Source organism: Argopecten irradians, chromosome 16 (genome assembly GCF_041381155.1).
Source record: "Argopecten irradians isolate NY chromosome 16, Ai_NY, whole genome shotgun sequence".
Taxonomy (NCBI): Eukaryota; Metazoa; Mollusca; class Bivalvia; order Pectinida; family Pectinidae; genus Argopecten; species Argopecten irradians.
Window position 1 is genome coordinate 18479542 of NC_091149.1, and position 21032 is coordinate 18500573.

Sequence of the window (21032 nt, forward strand, 5' to 3'; positions counted from 1 at the left end):
ATTCAAGTAAGAAGTTAAATTTGAATTCAATTGCAACTTGAATAATTGTATATGGATTCTTTATTGCCAGTAAGATGCCTCGATCGCGTGTTTATGTATTCGCAAATGTGTTGTAAATAATTAAAGACACGACAATATAATATTCTACAGTATTACAAATCTGTTTGGTTATAGAGTTATAAACCAGTGCTGTTTCCACCCACTCCCGGTATGTTTATCTATCTATCACATTTGTGATACCCAAGGGGTTACTCTCACTGTCGATATATCCACCTCTTGAATCTGTCATTGCAAAACTGATAAGACACATAGTTTGGTCCTTTGATGTAATTCAAAATGTTTCCTTACCTGTGATTGAATATATGGCTTTGAAGATAAAAGTCGCTCTCTGTGATTTTCAAAGAAAGTCATTGCAATTCTCTTATTAATATTTGTTTCTTGTCCTGAACTACCTTCAGTTTTTTTAAAGATTCAAGATTGATATGATGAGATCAGAAGAGGAGATAAATACATTGTGTCATATAACATACATGTGTAAATTCTACATGGTTAGTATCTTGCAATACAAGATTTATTTTGGTACGAGACTTAGGAAAGCCGAGGTCACGAGGCTTTGGCAAGTCATCTCGACTTTCCGTGTCGAGCACCAAAATAAAACTTGTATTGTAAGATACTAACAGTGTATTCTATTTATCCCGCAACCTTTATGTCATTCAAAACGAAAGCAAATGAACAGTTATTTACTTGGTTTCGCTCGAAGCGAGACGTTTCTTTGATGCGGAGGAAAATATTCACTAAACTGAATGAGAGTGTACGCCTTTCCTTTATCATTTTCGTGGGAAATATATAAACGCATTCGGAAACAGTACCAGTAGTTCTATTCAGTGTGTAATATCATTAAAACAATTTTAAAATACCCAAAAACATTAAAGAATTACTTTACAGCACATATCTTTGCTATGAGACAAAAAAAAAGACGACACATCCAAACGAGATCTTCGATATCGTAAAAATGACGTCCTTGCGGTAAATATGACGTCCTTTATTAGCGGGATAGAATGACGTGTCATTCACCGGAAGGTTAAAGGTCTGGGTCAAGTTAGAAAAAGTTCCGTCAGATATGGATCAAATTCACGTGGTCGTATTGGTGGATAAAAGCACATGTTATCCGGCAGTAGTTTTCCGTCAGTATGAGGGGCTGTTGCAGGATAAATTACTAACATAGACGTAACATAAAAATAGGGAATGTGTTTTGAATACTGGTCGCTCTCCATTCAATTCGTATCTGTATACGTATGTGTATACGTTTACCGCTTATTGTAAGTATCCCTACTACATGTTATTCCGTCTTTGCATGTTACAGAGTTAGTTCCCTTGTGGGTAGGTATCCATTGTGACGTCATTATTTTGTGAGCGAGTCTCACGCCGTTTTCTCTTCAATGTATGACGCATGTATGTTCGGGACCTGCTGCTATGTACAATTTTCGTATATCTTGTCCAAAGATACACAACTACAATAATAACTAAAGTAAGCCATGATGAATAGACGCTTTTGATCAAATTTTTTACGTTCAAATGTACCTATATAATAGCTATAAAGAATAAAAAGAATATAAATAATTATGAAAAAAGGCAAACGCGCAGTAGTTCTACTTTCCTAAGTTACACGTATTTCATTTATGATAGCAAATGATTCCTAGTTTCCTATCATTGATTTCGTGTATCCATTTGTAAACTTCTACCAATCCTGTTTATGAAATATTGATATCATAATTGATAAGTCGGAATGTTTATATCTAATAATTATCTGAGAGAAGTGACAGTCAGTGCTAAAAAGACATACATTGTAAGCTTAGACGCATGATATATTTATAAAGTATATGGGATATTCCAAATTTCTCATTGGTTGAATTTATATATGCATATAAATAATCTAGCAACAGTTGTTCCGGTCTTTTGGTAAAATGATGAATTCATTGTTATTCGGAAACACATCTTTGAAAACAGACAATGTTTATTTGTTCAGGAACGGGCCGATTTAAAATGAATTCTCGGAAGGTTGTCGTTTTAAGTATCTACATCGTGCTTGCAGAAACTGTGTATGGGACAATGCTTAATGATTCGGCAGTAATATCTGACTTTCATCAGTTTGTTTCCGGAAAGACTATCTGTTGTGCCACTCCTCTTGAAGTGTTGTTTAGGATTTCACTGACAGAATGTGGCAAGCACTGCTTATCACATCCAGGTTGTACTGTCCTCAGCTACCAGCGAAGGTCTCTACAGTGTAGACTGTTTGATGTTGATCCGACAGACTCCAGTTTCCATGAGGTTGACTCAACTTTTGTCATGGTCCCCGTCACCAGATTAACAGCGGTATTTTTTTTTTTTTTTATTTATCAATATCTTATCCTGAATTATCAACCATTGTATATCATGTCACATAATTAAAGAATTCGTAATCCGTCTGGGATCGAAAGTGTCCGGAGTATCGAGGGTTTACTGTACTACATTGCCAATATAAAAACTATTGGCTTCTACACATGGCGATTGAGTTTCATTTAAAGATGCTCCATCGCCGACAGAGCATAAATGCTATTCATCACTTGAAGAATAATTGGTGTTTAATCTTGTAGATATATGTCTAATTAACATAAAAAATAATATAAAACTAATTTATTTTGCTTTCGGTGCATGCACAATCAGTACTTTATTCCATATAGAATATAGTGCCACGGATTTTTTTCGGGATGCAATTCATTAATTTTTTGTAATTTTAACTTGAAGTAAAATTAGAAGCTCAAACTTTTCAATGGTGGTAATGGTTTAAAGTAAGTAACTTTTGTAACTGAAGAAAAATACTTAATCGTCTGCTTCTGTTTCTGATAGTGAAAAAATACCACTTGTCAGCGATGGAGCATCTTTAAAATAAAACTAAACTAATATTGTGAATTATTGTGAATTGTTCATTTGAATTATATTGATTCTATTATTCAGCTAATGAGCTTCATTTTATTTCTTTAAATTCAACCATCATCGATTTATTTCACAATTCATTTTCAGTTGTCAATGACTCATTATCTTATAATCAATTAAGAGATCAATGTAAAACAGTTATATTACTATTGATGAAATGTCACTAAAACAGTAGGTTACGCTGTAGTTATCTTTGAAAGCAAATATGACAACTATGTTTCCATCAACAATAACGCGAGGTTGTAATTAAAGTGTTAGTAGTACCATGATTTAGATAGTCCAGGAGAGAAAGAGAGAAAGCAGAGAGGAGGGACAGTTCGTAATAAGGTTGTGAGAGTAGTGATAGGAGGTCCTGGGATATATTCATAAGTACTGAGACGGTAGATTCCATAGTGTAACAATACAGAAGATAGCGAGAAGGGAAGAATCAATATTACAGGGTACAACTTTAGTAGCATGAAAGTAAAAGTGATTAGAAAAAAAATCTAACCCCTTTGTATTTAATCATCACATTATTTCTCTTTCATTTCATTCTCACGCCATATCTCTAATCATATTCAAAAAGCACACCAAGAATGGAATGCAAATGGAAAAAGGATAGATAAAAGACAATTTAAGAGCCTTTGAAAACCAAAATATATTATTCAAATGTCCCAAGACATAATGTTAACGTTAGTAGATAGACTTAAACAAAGTAAAAAAACAAACAAACTACTCAAATGTAGCTTTCGGCCTTACTGTGGTCAATCAAACAATTGTTACTTAACAATATATGACTTGTACTACACTTTGTACATAGAGTACCATATCGATATTTTGTGAAATCGGGAAATTAACCCAGCGGGAATTTAGAATAAGACTGGCTTATATGGAGGTATAAAGATCGTCTTTCTTTCATAGATGTTCATGCTATGGAGAGTATACAAACAAAAGTTTACTCTCATCATACACCGCTGTATAAACCGCATTGAATGCACTCTGATTTCTGTTGTATACATAATTTAACAAAATCTGTAAAAGTTCATTCTTAAATGAATCGCCAGGTTATGCATCGATCACAGAATGTACCCATACCCATTTAACATTTTGCATCATACAAACAATGATAGTCATTAGTATATGTCATATAATCCATATGTTCTATTCCAGGAGATGATTTCGCCCTGCAGTAGAAGTCATTGTTCTGGGTTTAACAAATGCACTGTTACTGATACAACATCGGTATACTGTGATCACTCAGGTACATATATTTCATATTTTTTATTATTAATTGTGTTTACTTATTTGTTTATACCGAATTATATGCGGTATGTTGACATTTAACAGTCATAATGCACACCAGTATATCCCAAACAATAATCATCGCCTCTAGATCGTTTATTGATATGTCGTCCGGGCTTTTATCAGAACATTTTACTTGCTTCTTCAGCATATAACATTCATTTACAGAAGACGTGGCGAATGAGTGGAGACTGGTCTATGAGACAGATGATGACGGGGACGTAGTTTCCGGACGGGAGGGTGACCTGATATCCGCCTTCCAATCCGCTTCTTACGTCCGAGTGTATGTGCCCTCCTGGAATCAGACATTCCGTATTGATGTCACTATTATCAACGTGGATAAAAACTCAACATGTTCAAAGTCGTTGATCCAGATGTCTAAGGAGATATGGAACACATTCTCAGTGGAAGCAGCACACGTGTTTTATATCTTCTGTACTTCAGGGATATATGAGAAAAGCCTACAGTATCTAAGCGAATCTTCCCGACCCAACGATCCGGATACGTTTGGTGTTATTGGATTGAGATGGTTCACGAGGTAAATACTATGACTTATACATAATTGATAAATGGAGACAAAACGGCAATGTACAGTGCAGTCTCACACAAAAGTATACATTATTCTTTGTTGTAAATGTAAAAATTGGTAGTGTATTTAAATTGTACCTGCTGTCCCCATTACATGATCGTAATGTGCGACTAAATTATACTTCCTGAATGCTTACTAATATCTCCCTTGACTTACCGTCTCCATTTCTGCTCGCCCCTGTGTGGTAGGCTCTGGGTCTGTCCCCTTGCCGAGACACACCATAGGCTATATCAATGTTTGTTTCTGTTTTTGCCTAGCACTCGGCGTAAAAAGAGTGAGACAACTGCTTTGCCCATTGTCAGAAGACACAACACGAATATACCGCAGCCTCTCCACTAAAAAAAACCACACACACACACACACAAAACGACGAATAACACGCACCACGCACTTCATACACGAAACACATCGCATACATGGGAGGCCGCCCATGCTGTTAATAGGACGTTATTGTCATCAAACAAAAACGTCAAGTGTAACACCATTGATGACTCGAAGATATTTGGCTCATATATTGTGAATTTAGTTAAATGAAACGTTCACGAGTACTTTCTTTCGTGGTGCGGAGCTCAGGTATCATTCCGTGGCCTGACATATCCGTGGTTAGCTGATGTCTTAGTGCTTCGAATCATGTATTCAACCAATCTTGTAATTTTAATAGCTGTGGTGTTCATTATCAACCATGACAATAAAGAAGGTTTATGCACAACAAATATTTCATGTTCTGCAGTAGTTTGTCTTTCGGTCCAAACTGTCTGTTCTCAAACAATTCGTCAATACTATCAATCGCAAAGTAGCAAAATATGTGAACCCTAAATACATATGCGATTTCAATAAAAAATACCTAATAGAATGGTCACTCTAGGAGTATATTTATTATAATCAGTTTTGCAGTTAAACATATTTGACATTATTTAACAACTCGTTTTGTTATTCCAGAAAATATTGCCGTCATCGTGATAACTACCCTATATATTGCCATGACGACGAAGGTCGAGAAACCTGTGGATCGTTGTCCAAACTACAGTCAGTCATACAACAGGGTAACGATGTCCGCATCTTCTCAAATTCAAAAATCGCATTGTCTCTACCGATTTTAGATAACATTTCTTTAAGAAATGCGATTATTTACGCCCAAATGCTGAGATACGTTGCAAGTAACAAAGCTGTCTATAACGGTACAAACATTCGTAAGTTTAAAAAAGAAGATCGTCACTCAGCCTTTTTCTATCTTAGTTCGAATGGTACCATCACCTTCCTCCGTTGGTATTTTGCTGGATTGCAAAAAGGTATCGAAGTCGACAAAAGAAATATGGACTGGTATGTTGACACGTGTTGGTCAGAGATATATTCCTATAATAATAAAAAAGCTGTTTTTGACGGATCCGAACAAAGATTACGAATTAGTATCATGGCCGGTAGAAGGATCCGTGTGGTTTTTACTAGCGGTGTAGCTACGGAACCAGACAGCGTAATTGTACAGACAAACGGACATACCAACGCCCAGCTTCTCAGTAGAATGTCTAGATTCAATCACACTCATTTCGATAAAAAGCCGTACTGGATCTGGCAGATGATATCAACGACGGGATATCGACATTTTCTTAGACTTGTTCCGGGGTCATACGTTATAACAAAAAACGTTCAAAACAGGAAAGACAGTGTACGGTGGTACACTGATACCCGTTCGTGGAGGAAACTGTTAACGATATCAGCGTCAGGGACCGTTACTACTGGATCTAAAGAAGTCTTGAGCAGGTCACTGGAATTGGGCGGCATGTTACGTTTGGTTGTAACATTCTCAAACTACACTGTGATAGCCTTTACTGCCGACAGTATAGAGTTTATTGGATTGGAGGTGTCTGCGCAATTTGTTCGGTACATTGGACACATCCAGAAACCAGATTCATCCGACAGAATGTTTGCTCCTGAACCTCACTGGAATTTAATCCTGGTAACAACAGAAGGAAGACTGACATCATCGTTGTGGGATGTTAAGGACAATAGACAGATTTCTACCAATACCCTCAGTGTAACTTGTTCGTGGTTTGTGAATTAAATTATTTCTCTGTTTGTCTGTTCGTCTGTCCCTACCTCCCCCCTTCCTTCCTTCCCCCCTCTCTCTCTTTCTCTGCCGGTGGTATCTTACTTAGTGAATGACAATTAAAACAGTGTTAAATAACACTAATACTTTGAATGAAATAGACTACCATTACGATTGAAGGCAATCCAGAAAGTACAAACAGTAAAATATTTAGAACTATTTTGAATATTTGATTTTGTAATTTGAGCTTCTGTTCCGTATTACCATATTGTCCTGTATACCGACGTAATCGTATGTTTAACAGTACAAAGATTGTATTATTCCACCAGGTGGGGAGGGATGTAGATATGGCAACACTGAAAGCGCTAGCGGTGTTTTAATAGGAGCTACCAGGGTTAGGTCACCCTGGGTTAACTCTGCGAACAATATTGTCATCACACAGAAATCTCCCTCAGCGTACAAAAATAGAAATTTCACTCATGACCGAAATTGTTTATAGTGATCCCAATGTTATTAGAAATTACAGTTTTTGTGAAAGCGAGACGAAAACGTAAATTCTTGAAAGAAGAATCCCTGTAGCTATAATGATGCTGATTGGGGTCATTCAGTGCAATTAAAGGGACATAACTTTTTGAAAAATGAAAAACAGCTTATTTTAGAAAATATTTAATATTTTGATAACATATTGTTTTGAGATGTATTGTTGTTGATTAAATGTAGTAAAGAAAATGCAATATTTGTGTAAACAAACAAAAAACTAGCACAAAAAGACACTCAGATACACACATAAATCGCAGCACTGAAGTATTTGAAGCTAGGCATCCAATCATGGTTATGGTACACATTATTCTTCTATGTGATGTCATAAATTGTTGTTCTTCCCTATAGTAAAAACAAAGAAACAGTCACTCACTTGGAATTGAAAGGACATTTGAACAGATGTATTTTCAATTTTAGAGAGCGAAGCTAATTCACAATTGTTTTCCGATATCCTACGATGTCATCGCGAACATACTAGTTTAAAGGAATCATCCCTGCGAGATATTGCGCAATTTGGATAGATATGATATCCACTCCATCAAAATATATCCGGATAAGGAAATAGGAAGAAAATTAATTCTTATAAATTTCTTCTCATGCGATTGGTTTTTTTTTTTTTTACATTTGCCATTTAATCCCAGTTTAAAACCTTATTTTAATTGTTTCTCGGCCTTTTTGTTAATGCTTCTTCTAATTTCATTCTTTTTCATCTGATGTTTGCATTATAGGCACACAATTGATTATATTATTTAACATTTTAGGGAACTATATATCACGTCATTGGCTGTCATTTCCTATGATAGCTGCCCAAATTACTAAAACCTATTACAGGTTTTTTTTTCTTTGGACTCTATCGAACTTATGTTTGAACATTTAACAAGTAATTGATATAAAATCAAATAAAGATTTTGATCAAAAGTATTTCAGAGAAAATTAATATGAAGACATCGGCTGCTATATTACAAGATCCCCCCCAACCGTCATATTCATGATTTTTTTTTTTTATTCTCATATTATCCAGCTTTTACTTTCTATATAGAGCAAATTGACCGTACATATAGTGTTGTTTAAATGTTTAAAATATTTTATGTAATAAAACAAAAAAGGATGAAATATGACAAAGTATGTCAACGTAATATGTTTTGTACAGGCCATTGATAATGATAAGAAAGTAAAAACTTTAAAATAGATATATTATATAACAGATATATAATACAGTTTAGGGCAAGGATCGGGGTATAAAAGCGAGACAACATGAGGCAATTGAGGGCCATATAAATCAGTCTTCACATCAGGGGAAAAATTACTCAAATTTGTAATATTCAAGAAGATAGCTGACATAAATGTGGTCATATAGTTACTTTCCTTTTGTGAATAATCTGAAAATGCACAGTCATTGATGCAAAAATAAATTCTGTTACAGAGATGTTTTATCGCTTTTTTATTTATTTGTGACGTGATTTAATTTCAGGATAAAATAATAAAAAGTTGCAATTATAGTAGTATGTGTTTATTTAAATAATATTAAAAACACACACACACACAAAAAAGAAAAAATATAAAATAACTGTCGCTCTCCTTCCAATACATATTCGTATGCGCATACGCACACCGCTTATCGTAAGCATCCCTACTACCAGCATTTGTTTGCGTAACCGAATTTGATTTCGGTATAGACATCTGAAATATGTCATGGAAAAACTGAAGGCAGTTCAGAAGAAATCAAATATCGATCACAGGACTCAGAGACTTATTTTAAAAATTACAGAGAGTGACGTCAAACTTCAAAGCCATATAGTCAACCATGATGTAACATTATTCAATTCTTGCGAGGTACACCAAGGGACCAGACTACCTGTCACATTTGTTTTACAATGACAGATTCCAGAGATGGATATATCGACAGTGATATCAACCCCTGGAATATCGAGAATGTGAATATAACGACAGTGATAGTAACCCCTGAGGTATAACCCTGATTGATAGATATATTTACTGGGAATGAGTGAAATCAACACTGGTTTATAATTCTACAACGGAACAGATTTATAGTTCTATAGAATATAAATATATTATTATCAAGTCTTCATTATTATCCCCACGAGACGCTTTTGCGGGGGATATTAAATTGGGCTTCGTCCGTCCGTCCGAGATTCATTTCCGGGTTATAAGTCAAAAACCGTTCAACGCAGCTCCTTGAAACTTTCGGTATAAAATGTAAAAAATAATTTATTTTATTTTTTTCTGTATAAATAGAATTTAAAGACATAAATATGAGGTCAATAAACACCATGACTGCCAAATTCTACTGTTACAGAATAATTCTTGATTGTTTTCCTCATTTAAAAAAAAAACTTTATTCCTTCTCAAACACGTTTTACAAATTGGCCATACAAAAATTTTTTATCGTTGTTACTAGAAAATTAAGACTACCAAGTTTGTTAACATCAATTATCTTGATCTTCATTCAAGGTCACTGGGCCCAAAACACCTACAACTTTCAAACGACTTCTTGTCAAGTTCTAGAATGTCTAGAGTTCTGATATGCAACATGTTTACAACATGTTGAAAGAAATCAAGGGCTACCGCAAGTTTGTTAATATGAATGACCTTGACTTTTGTTTAAAGTCACATATGGCAAATAACCTTAAATCTTTAAACCACTTCTTGTCATATTCTGGAAGGCCTGTAGGCATGTTATTGGGCCCGTAACATGCTTATATAATGGGCTACAAGTTCTGAAAGACCTAGACACCTGATATTGGACCTGTAGTGTGTATGTTGTAAGACAAATATAGTTCACCGCAATGCATGAGCCCAGTTTCTGGCAGCAGCAATGTATTGGCAATTCCCAATGGTCACCTGGACGTGACCCCTAATAGGACGTTGTCAGACCCTTTTATCAAACGTAGTGATAATAAAGGATCTGTATTTAAATCGGATTGATTAGTATATGTCACAGTTTAATTTCCTTGGGTTCCAGAAAAGTTCTTGAATTGTTCTGGCGTTTATTATTTCCCCTGCTTTTGAGTGATTGGAGTCGCATCACCTCTTTTTTATTGCCTAGACGACACTTTTTTTTATCTACATTGTATATGTTGATGTGAAGAGGGAGAGAACTCTATTTTTTGCAAAATGAAATGTGCAGTTTGGTGAAAGGATAACAAAGACTTGTACGCTATTTTAACTTTAAGTCCTATTGGCATACATGAAATACAACTGATTTGAAAATATACAGTAAATTTTCCCATAAAATGTTTTAGATGGTAAAAGCTGACAAAACAAATCGACCAAAAAGTCAACCATTAATATGGCTTGTAAATTTATAAATAAATTATCTTGTAAAATATGCCTTCATTTTAAATTTCCCTGAAGTACTTTTTATCAAAATGATTATTCGGAATGTAATAAATAAATGTTCAAACATCATTTGAGAAAGAAATAATTTCGATAAATTTCAAAATAAAAAGAAAAACGGTCAATAAATTGGGAAACCATCTTAGAAAAAGGCAGCAATGACGTCATATAGCATTCCCTGATATGCAATTACATTAGCTGATATTACAAATATCAATTGAGAAAGAATAAAATTGTAAGAAACATAAGCAATTTGCCAAAAACAATCTAAGTGAGGTTTTCAGTAAATTTCAGCGGCCGTCTAGGAAAATGATTTCAAACTTATATAAAATTTCTTTAATTGCTATTATTTTTAAAATTTGTATCGCATTTTCTTTGACTCATACATCGATTAGGAATGAATGAAATGAAAAATACGTAAAAGATTGCTTACCATTGATCTAAAATGAGGATTTTGAATAAAATTGGAAGCCATCTTGGAAAAGGGCGCCAAATGACGTCAAATTGATATAGAATTTCTTTAAATTCATTAATTAAAAAAATAGTTTCGCATATGTTTTATTTTTCATTCATACATCCAATTTGAATTAATAAAATAAAAGATTGCTTAATATTGATCTAAAATGAAATTTTTGAAAAAAATTGCACCCGTCTTTGAAAAGGGCACCTAATGACGTCAATTAGATACATGTATAACCTTTCTTCAAATCATATTACTTCTTCTTTTTTAGTGAATGTCGCAAATAGTTTATATTTCATTCATACATTAATGTGGAAATGAATAAAATTAAAAAAAAAATATAAAAAAAAAATCGCGTTTATCTATAATGAGGTTTTTGAAAAAAATCGCGGCCATCTTGGAAAATGGCATCAAATGACGTCAAATTGATACAGAATTTCTTTAAATTCATTAATTAAAAAATAGTTTCGTATATGTTTTATTTTTCATTCATACATCCAATTTGAATTAATATAATAAAAGATTGCTTAATACTGATCAATAATGAAATTTTTGAAAAAAATTGCACCCGTCTTTGAAAATGGCACCTAATGACGTCAATTAGATACATGTATAACATTTCTTTAAATCCTATTACTTCTTCTTTTTTAGCTAATGTCGTAAATAGTTTATATTTCATTCATACATTAATGAGGAAATGAATAAAATGAAAAACACAAAAAAATCGCGTTTATCTATAATGAGATTTTTGAAAAAAAATCGCGGCCATCTTGGAAAATGGCATCAAATGACGTCAAATTGATATAGAGTTTCTTAAAATTTTATTAATTGGTATGTTTATCATGCGTACACCAATTTGGAATTAATAAAATGAAAATATCAGAAAAATTGCTTGATCTATAATGAGGATTTTGAAAACATATTGGCGTCATAGAGGTAATTCGCAATGGCCAAGAGGCCAAAAAAGATTTCTTTTGGCCTAAACTTCATTTGTGCTAATTTTAAGCTTTTATCATCATGTGCACAATTTGGCCATGTTTCTGCACTTACATTGCATCTGCTCCACTAGTATCCGAATTCCCATATAGGGATTGGATTGCGCTTTTATGTTAACCATGCTTGTATGGAGCAATTCTTCTAAGAATATATTCTATGGGGCGCGTAGTTGAATATATTCTTAGAGCATTGCTCCATACAGGCATGGTTAACATAAAAGCGAAATCCAATCCCTATATTTACACTCTAACGACTTTTTCATCTATATTTCATGCAATAAAATCGTCATTTGAATGTGACGTAATTATTCAATAAAAATCGGTCAAAAGTGGGATTAGCTTACTGAATTGAACAGCGAATGATGACTCCTCACGTAAGGTAGAAGTATTCATCCGCGACGACAAAAAAGTTCAATATTTTATTGTAAAATAAACATGACAAACCAAGTTAATTTCAGAGAAAAATTTATTTCATCAGATCAGAATTTTAAATAGGTATTCAATTGTGCTAAAAGTTAATATATAGCGTAATAACATAAAGAATTTGTACTCGGCCACATGTGTGAACTCGGTGACCGTTTTGTGCAGCGAGGCGAAGCTGACGCACGCTTACACACTGGGAGTTTGCCAAAGTTGTCAATACGCCGGTGTTCAAGTAGCTCAACATGTTTGAGATTGTCGTCTGACTTGACGATATTACATTATTGGGAGCCATGTGATTGTATAATCTACGCTTAAATCCATCGCCATCTACAGACTGAACAATTTCACTTGTGTTCGATGGGTACAATGTATTTGCGGTGACGCGTAACTGTCAACAGGTGGATTGCTAGCGGTGCGTGTTTTATAATACACATGATTAAATTCTCAAAGAGCAAAGACAACACGCCCGTCCACCCCAAAGACGCGATCGTAGGACGAACACAGACGCAGAGGTAATGTTTACATTTGACAGCACTGCACGTCGACCAGGTCGGGATATTTTCCCGTTTCTTTATAAAATTGTTAAATAAAAAATGTTGGTATCATATATAAATATAAAACATATATGTATTGTTTTCATTTTTCCAAAATTCTATGAAAAACAACAATATACACGTAATGTTGCGTCAAAATATAAACAAAGCCATGTGTTCAAAGTTCAATGTTACCATGCAGTTATGGTAAACAAAATCGGATAGTATTTGCGTATAGTGAACAAGCCTAGCAAGTGTAAATATACAAATATAGTTACTACTGTCTATAGGCCAGAAGTAACCAGTATTAATTAATTATAATGCAAAATTATGTAATAATATACAATATATCTATGGAAAAGATAATGCATAGATATAGATATAAACTATTGGTCTTCTGCTATAAGACAAAAAAAACTTTGAGCAAACGCTGCCAGGAAAATAGGTTCTTTTAAAGTGAACAGTCGGGCAAGGATGGCTAAAGTCGGTAAAAATGGTGTGAATGTATCCAGTATAATTTCTTATGAAATGGAAAAATAAAATCTCTCGTCAAAATCTGTCTGCGTACGAAGAAATTGATTTAAAGTTTGGGAATTCTAAAACGTCCTCCCGGCTCACTATGTCCGTGGTTACATTTCCACGCAGCCTCGCTTTCAATGCTTTCAACTATTCTTTACTTTAATGGTCAGAACTGGGAAACTAAGCAGAACTTGACCGTCGTATTAATATGTGAGAACTTTTGGAAGGCCAATGAACGCATTTAGACTGGTTTTCTTTGCCCGACTATTCACTTTAAGGTTTAGAAGCTTTGATGATTCGATCTATAAACTTAAGCGGAGTCCGGATACGATTGTGAAAAGGCAATTGATCCATTATTGAATAGGACATAGAGAACAGAAAAGAAACGTCATGAATCCTGTTCGAATTTGTTACTTACAACATTGTCCCCGCTACACAAGCTGATACCATAAAGCCCTGCGTGTCAAGGAAAATAACACTTCCTTAAATGACGTAATTCTACACAAATAACGTTATTGATCATTCATCAGTTCCATCAAGTGCCTGGTGCGCATAGAAAGAGTTTGTGATAAATTGGCGTGGTCAGTCGAGATAAAATAGTTCATGACCTTTCATCCTAGTGCATTTCGACAAGTACAATATACATAACATAAAATTCCGCCAGAATTCATTTTGTGATAGCTATTGATCAAATTAATGTGCTGTTATGTAAAACTATATAATTAACTAATTTACGTAAAAAATAACTATTCCAACAGGTTTCAGTTCCATTGGCAAGAAACCACGTGGTACATGTTCACAACAACTAACCATGATTATGGATATGAACGATACAATTCCTACCCACATGTATTATTTCTTCTCCAACAATTTTAGTGATAAAATATGTATCTCTGTAAGTGTATCTGATTGCAATGACGTGTCTTCTTACTGAAACTAAAATTAATTTTTACATTTCCAGTAGATTCACGAAAAAGTAGATTTTATTCATTACTTAGTAGAGAACATACGGAATAGAAAAGAAATGTCATACATGGTGTTTTGTTTGCATTAAAATCAACAAAAGTATGCAATGCATTCAAAATAATCAAATGAGGCAACACTTAATATACTATTTAGTCGGTTATTTACGCGAGTTTATATTTTCGGGATTTAAACAAGAAATTTAAATTTTAGCAGATCATAAGTTATGTTATCTAGATTTCAGGGTCTATACGGTCTATTGCTTTATTTCGCAGATAGCATTTTTGCGATCAAAGCAATGCCCCGTGAAATCGTGAAAATACCATCCCCACGAAAATGACCTGCTTTACTTACATAATATCAAATTATATGGGACAAAGCAGTAATATCAACAGTTGTATTCCGTCGGCGATCGCAGCTAATAATAGCGACTGACCGAAGGGATCAGCTAGACAATACTCTTCGCTATTGTCTCTATAGTTTATTTAACATTTGAGACCGTCGTTAAGATGGAATTTCATTTCTTCTTTTTGTGTCTTGATAATGAGACAGATCGCCTTGAAAATTAAATAATATGCTCTCCACACTGTCAACATTACTTCTTGTAACCCATGTATACAATTATATTTACAAATTATTTTAATTGTCGGCATGCACACTTCAATACATACATACATATATATTTTATATTCTTTTAATAAATTCAAGCGGTATTTGACTTTCTTTGATGTTGATACCTCTCTATGTAACATACATCAAAATTAACATATACAAAAGATAGTGAATGATAAATACATAACACTAGGCACGTACAATGTATGTTGTTTACACTGTTTGCATGTACAATGTATGGTCCAATACAATGTATACACGTACACTATATGGTGTCATACAATATTTGTTGTTGTCTTTTTACTTTGTCAAACAGTAATTTCTAACTTTCATCCGTTCTTTGAATTAATTTATAAAACAAAACATTTTAAATAGATAAGGAACTTATCAGATATAACTTACCTGCTATATCTACACAGTAAGGCTTAAGTTAGCATCATTTGAGCAGACGGCATGGTCACTCAAATCATTGCTTGCAAATTCAAAATAACGAACTAATTGCAAACTCATTGCAAAAGCAACAACTAATTTTAAAAGAGGCGAATAATTGTAGACCAATAGACAGTGCCATTCAATGACAGAATAAGCAAAGAACCCTTTCTTTTGTTTACAACAATTTTCAGTATAAAAATAACACGGTAAGTTTTAGGAAACCTTCTTTTTGCATTGATAATATTTTAAAGAAAAAAATGGTTTGATAAGGGTGTTCGAGATAAGAGAATGATTTTAATTCCCTTTTTTTAAATTTTAAACAAAAATGTTTTGCCAAAGTATACGAAAAGGTGCAAGAATCTGAATTAAAATTTAGGGTGTTGCAAAAAAATAGTTAGACCGTTCATTTCAGGTTATATTCATATTTAATTAAAATGGTAATTAATGTTAAGATATGTATTTATGTTTAATCGAAAGAATAATTAATAATATCAAAGCAGACATAGACAAGCTGTCTTTAGAATCATAGAATAGAAAACATAATATATATACACATTGCAACCAAAGAACATACTTTTTATTATTGTCAAAATCGTTTCAAATATGGCAAGGTATGAAAAGATAAATATATGAAAACGCTAATATTATTGTGTAATTTAAATCGGAATCAATACTCCGTGAGATATCGCTCAATTTTATTATTATTTTTTTTATATGAGGATTAAGCCATTTTTGTATCGAGGGAAAACGTAAATATTTAATGTTTGATTGTGATTTTGTATACAAAATATGACGTGTTAAAATAAACTGTCAATTAAAGGCCCAATATACGTAACTTTTCAGTTTGTTCCACAAAGATTCACAAGAAAAATAATACGTACTCTCTGAATGAAATGTTGACTAAAGCTAGGACAGATGTTACTGTGACCAACTGAAGTTTCGAAATAAAAATATATGTATAAAAAATCAATGTGGCCCAATAAATACAAACTGAAACGATACGAAGAAGTCCATCGAAACTGTCGATTTTCGGAAAACATCATATGACCCGATCGATATAGGCTATAGGCCTATATACAAAACGTTTCGGTTATTGTCGTGACCCGATCGACTTCGCACGGGAAAAACAAAAACAAACATGCGGCTTTAGAAAACGTGTAGGCCTATACACAGGCACCTTCACAGGCACGACTTTCTAACCAACATTATATATCATAACATCATATTTACATTTTCACTGCAGTCCCACTATGTAACCTTAACAACCACAGTTGGCAGTCATTTAAACTATGAACTTCAAACGTTTATCATGACGTCATTAACATTGTGACGTCACAATTGTCGTGTCAGCGATCACGCAAAACGGCTTTTCAAAAGGCTGTTCCATCCTTGACGATAACGCGCTGTTCATGGAATTTGCATCTGTCTAGTTGGCATATTGGCTATGAATGCCAACTGAAAGACGTCCAATGCTTAAGGATGTACACCTCTGAGAAGTCAAAATTTTCTTGTATTAAACTTTTTTTCTCATATAGATTTTTGGAAAAAGGAGTTCATACCATAGAAGAAAATGGAAGAAAAACATATGTCCGTGTGCTCGTTTTTGAGCTTTTGTCACTCAAAGACACCTAACTGACAAAATAATGGATTTTATGGGAATTTTGCCGTTTTGACCATATACGATAGAGATTAAAGCCATAATTTCCTAATGAGGTGTTTGATATGTATGAATGTTTGTAGAAGTCATTTTCTAGTAGTCGTCTTTATAAATATACCAGTTTTGATCAATTAGACTAATATTTTTTCTCAGAATAACAACATATGCTACCCCTACCCCTTAATTTGGTGCTACCAAATGCACCATTTCCACCCATTTTTGCCAAATTTAACCCTTTATAGAAAAAGTTCTGGTATTAAACTTTTGTGATTATTTTGCATATCAATAGGAAAACGGTTGTTCTTTCTAAATCAGGAAGAAAAATTGGGGGTCCGTGTGCTTACTTTTTTGCCCCATTTGAACTTTTGTAATTTTTCAGTATTTTAGAGTAAAAAGTTAAAGTGCTCAAATTACCATTAAATGTAAAGTCACAAAAGTGTTTCGTTTCACATATTAATGCTCAATATTTTAATTACTACGAACCTAGTAACGATTTGCAGCAAAAAAATAGCTAAATACAGCTAAAAATGCTGGCGCAGTAATGATTTAAGTAAAAACAATTTCATTAAAAAATGGTAAAACTGTGGCTCTACTTAAAGCAAAAAAAGACACAATTTCAAAATGGCCGCCAAATGGGCCATTTCTTAAAATCCCCGTATAAAAAATCTACTAAAAATTTACAAAATTTGCATCTGGCAACTTGCTACAGATACTGATAAATTATATTTGAAAATCTCATAACTTCTTTTGTCTATGTTGAAACGAGACTTCAACGGGACTGAAACCTCAGAAGAATACATCCTTAAATGCATTACATAATCAATTGTTTCTCTTTAAAGTAAGATATGTAGAGACCTTGTATTAAACCACTCGTATTTGTGATTTTTCTCTACAGTAGAGTTCATACCCTTGATACTATGATGCGGACACATATATATACTGTTGGGAAGAAATTTGTGCCAGGTCACTGTGCCCCAAGATCTTTAAGTATACGATTGACCGCGATTTGATTAATATCACCATTTTCTAATGTTTAAATTTATGAATAAACTATCGTATTAGCTTTGAAAATTACAACACTAACAACCCCACTAACCTCCTATTGCTATTGTATAGAAAATATATATTGAGTTAAGGTTGTTATTCATTTTAAAACAAAAAGTATTGACATCTAGGCTTTATTGAAAGAGGGAAATATACAGTGAATGTATAAAAAGTATATATGATATGGAAGATAACACTATTCTGATTAACGTCCATTTCAATGATATGGTGCTCTATCATGGAAAAATTATGTGGTTCAATTTTCTTGAAAATTGACTGAATAAAAGTAACTTCGTCACTTTGATTCAATTATTTATCCAGAAAAAATCAACGTCACAATTTTGATCTATTTTCATTTTTGTGGGAATGTTTTAGGTAATTTACATAGGGATTGATGAATAGCAGAAGCTATCTACATATCCCGTGGAGCGCGTTAGCGCCCTTCTGAAGATATGTATTTAGCTTCTACTATTCATAGCCTCTATGAAAATTAGAAAAATACATTCAATCCATATATTTACATTAGAATAATTTATGAAAATTAAAATTATTGAAATGTTATTATATTATATTTAAAACTATGAATCCCATATACGACGAGAAACGAGATTAATGGAACAGCAGGATGACAAAGTCGTTCCACAACGTCGCGTTTTCAAGCTTCCGCTTTCCATCGACCTTTTTTTCCCAAATGACAAACGATAGACACAAACTATCGTTAAAATTAGATTTGATTGATTTATTACAGTAAACCTCAATTGATTCTTTATCAAGAAGCAACACATGAAATATTATACATTAAACTAAGTGAGGGCAGAGTAAGAGGGAGGGAGGGACAGACGGAATCATTTAATTTACAAACCACGAACACTTCACACGCACGTGAGAAATGGAAATCTGTCTATTGTCCTTAACATCCCACAGCGATGACGTCAGTCTTCCTTCTGTTGTGACCAGGATTAAATTCCAGTGAGGTTCAGGAGCAAACATTCTGTCGGATGAATCTGGTTTCTGGACGTGTCCAATATACCGAACAAATTGCGCAGACACCTCCAATCCAATAAACTCTATACTGTCGGCAGTAAAGGCGACCACAGTGTTGTTTGAGAATGTTACAACTAAACGTAACATGCCGCCCAATTTCAGTGACCTGCTCAAAACTTCTTTAGATCCAGAAGTAACGGTCCCTGACGCTGATATCGTTAACAGTTTCCTCCACGGACGGGTATCAGTGTACCACCGTACACTGTCTTTCCTGTTTTGAACGTTTTTTGTTATATCGTATGACCCCGGAACAAGTCTAAGAACATGTCGATATCCCGTCGTTGATATCATCTGCCAGATCCAGTCCGGGTTTTTATTGAAATGAGTGTGATTGAATCTAGACATCCTACTCAGAAGCTGGGCGTTGATATGTCCGTTTGTCTGTACAATTACATTGTCTGGTTCCGCAGCTGAACGGTTATTACTAATCACACGGATTCTTCTACCGGCCATAATACTAGCAAGTAGTCTTTGCTCGGATCCGGCAAGAGCAACTCCATTTTTATTATGGGAATATATCTCTGACCAGCACGTGTCAACATACCAGTCCATATTTCTTTTGTCAAATTCGATACCTTTTTTACTTCCAGCAAAATACCAACGGAGGATGTTGATGGTACCATGCGAACTGAGATAGAAAAAGGCCGAGTGACGATCATCTGTTTTAAACTTACGAATGTTTGTACCGTTATAGACATCTTGGTAATTTGCAACGTAACTTAGCATTTGGGCGTTAATAGTTTCGTTTGTGGAAACAATGTTGTCTAAAATTGGAAAAGATAATGCGTTATTTGAGAAGATTCGGACATCATTACCCTGTTGCGTGACTGACTGTAGTTTGGACAACGATCCACATGTTTCCCGACCTTCCTCGTCATGGCAATATATAGGGTAGTTATCACGATGACGGCAATAGTTTCTGGAATAACAAGACGAGAGAGGTATAAAATGATATAAAATGGGGTTTAGCATGAATCGAATTTCATCAACATCTTCAAGAAAGCTTATAACATATACATATATATTAGATATGCTCCGATTTTCCGCCACTATCATTGGTTGATACACTGTCACGTGGAGGTTGACATTTAGCATATCGACTCGATGTTTCCATTTTTAGAAAGCATATTGACCTCGGTCAATATTTTTTCTTTGGTCGAAATGATACAAATATTTCATGGGTTACTGTGCACAGTAACCATGGAATATTTGTTTTATTACATAATCAACAGTTTTTCAGTTGAATGTTTTTTTATAAAACGAATACGACAATCACTTAACAAAATCATCAACACCGTACCGTACGGCAAAAAAAACCCCTTAATATCCTATTGAAGATTGACGTATAGCTCACGTACGTCACGTTGTAACTCCGGTTTGGATGTCTCATTGTCTGTTTTCACATTATTAGACCTGCTTGCAGCCTTTTGATCTAATACATTCATCGTGTCCGTCCTTTAGTCGGTACAGTAACGTCTACATGCATATGACGTGCTTGCTTCAAGATCTATAAATCCAATGCGAAATTGAGCGTGAACATTTGTGACGTCATAATAACGTAACTCA

At 34.1% G+C, this 21032-nt stretch overlaps 2 protein-coding genes across 2 annotated transcripts; one reads left to right on the plus strand and one right to left on the minus strand.

The window, feature by feature from the left end:
* The first annotated feature begins 4403 nt into the window (after positions 1 to 4403).
* On the plus strand, positions 4404 to 8797 carry LOC138310737 (uncharacterized). Its single transcript, XM_069252076.1, has 2 exons — positions 4404 to 4792; positions 5783 to 8797. The coding sequence occupies exons 1-2, from the start codon at positions 4629 to 4631 to the stop codon at positions 6900 to 6902; spliced, it is 1284 nt and encodes a 427-aa protein (XP_069108177.1). The 5' UTR covers positions 4404 to 4628; the 3' UTR covers positions 6903 to 8797.
* Positions 8798 to 18556: 9759 nt separating this feature from the next.
* Positions 18557 to 20635, minus strand: LOC138310806 (uncharacterized). Its single transcript, XM_069252131.1, has one exon. It carries the CDS (start codon positions 20559 to 20561, stop codon positions 19272 to 19274), a length of 1290 nt encoding a protein of 429 aa, XP_069108232.1. The 5' UTR covers positions 20562 to 20635; the 3' UTR covers positions 18557 to 19271.
* Between the last annotated feature and the right edge of the window lie 397 nt (positions 20636 to 21032).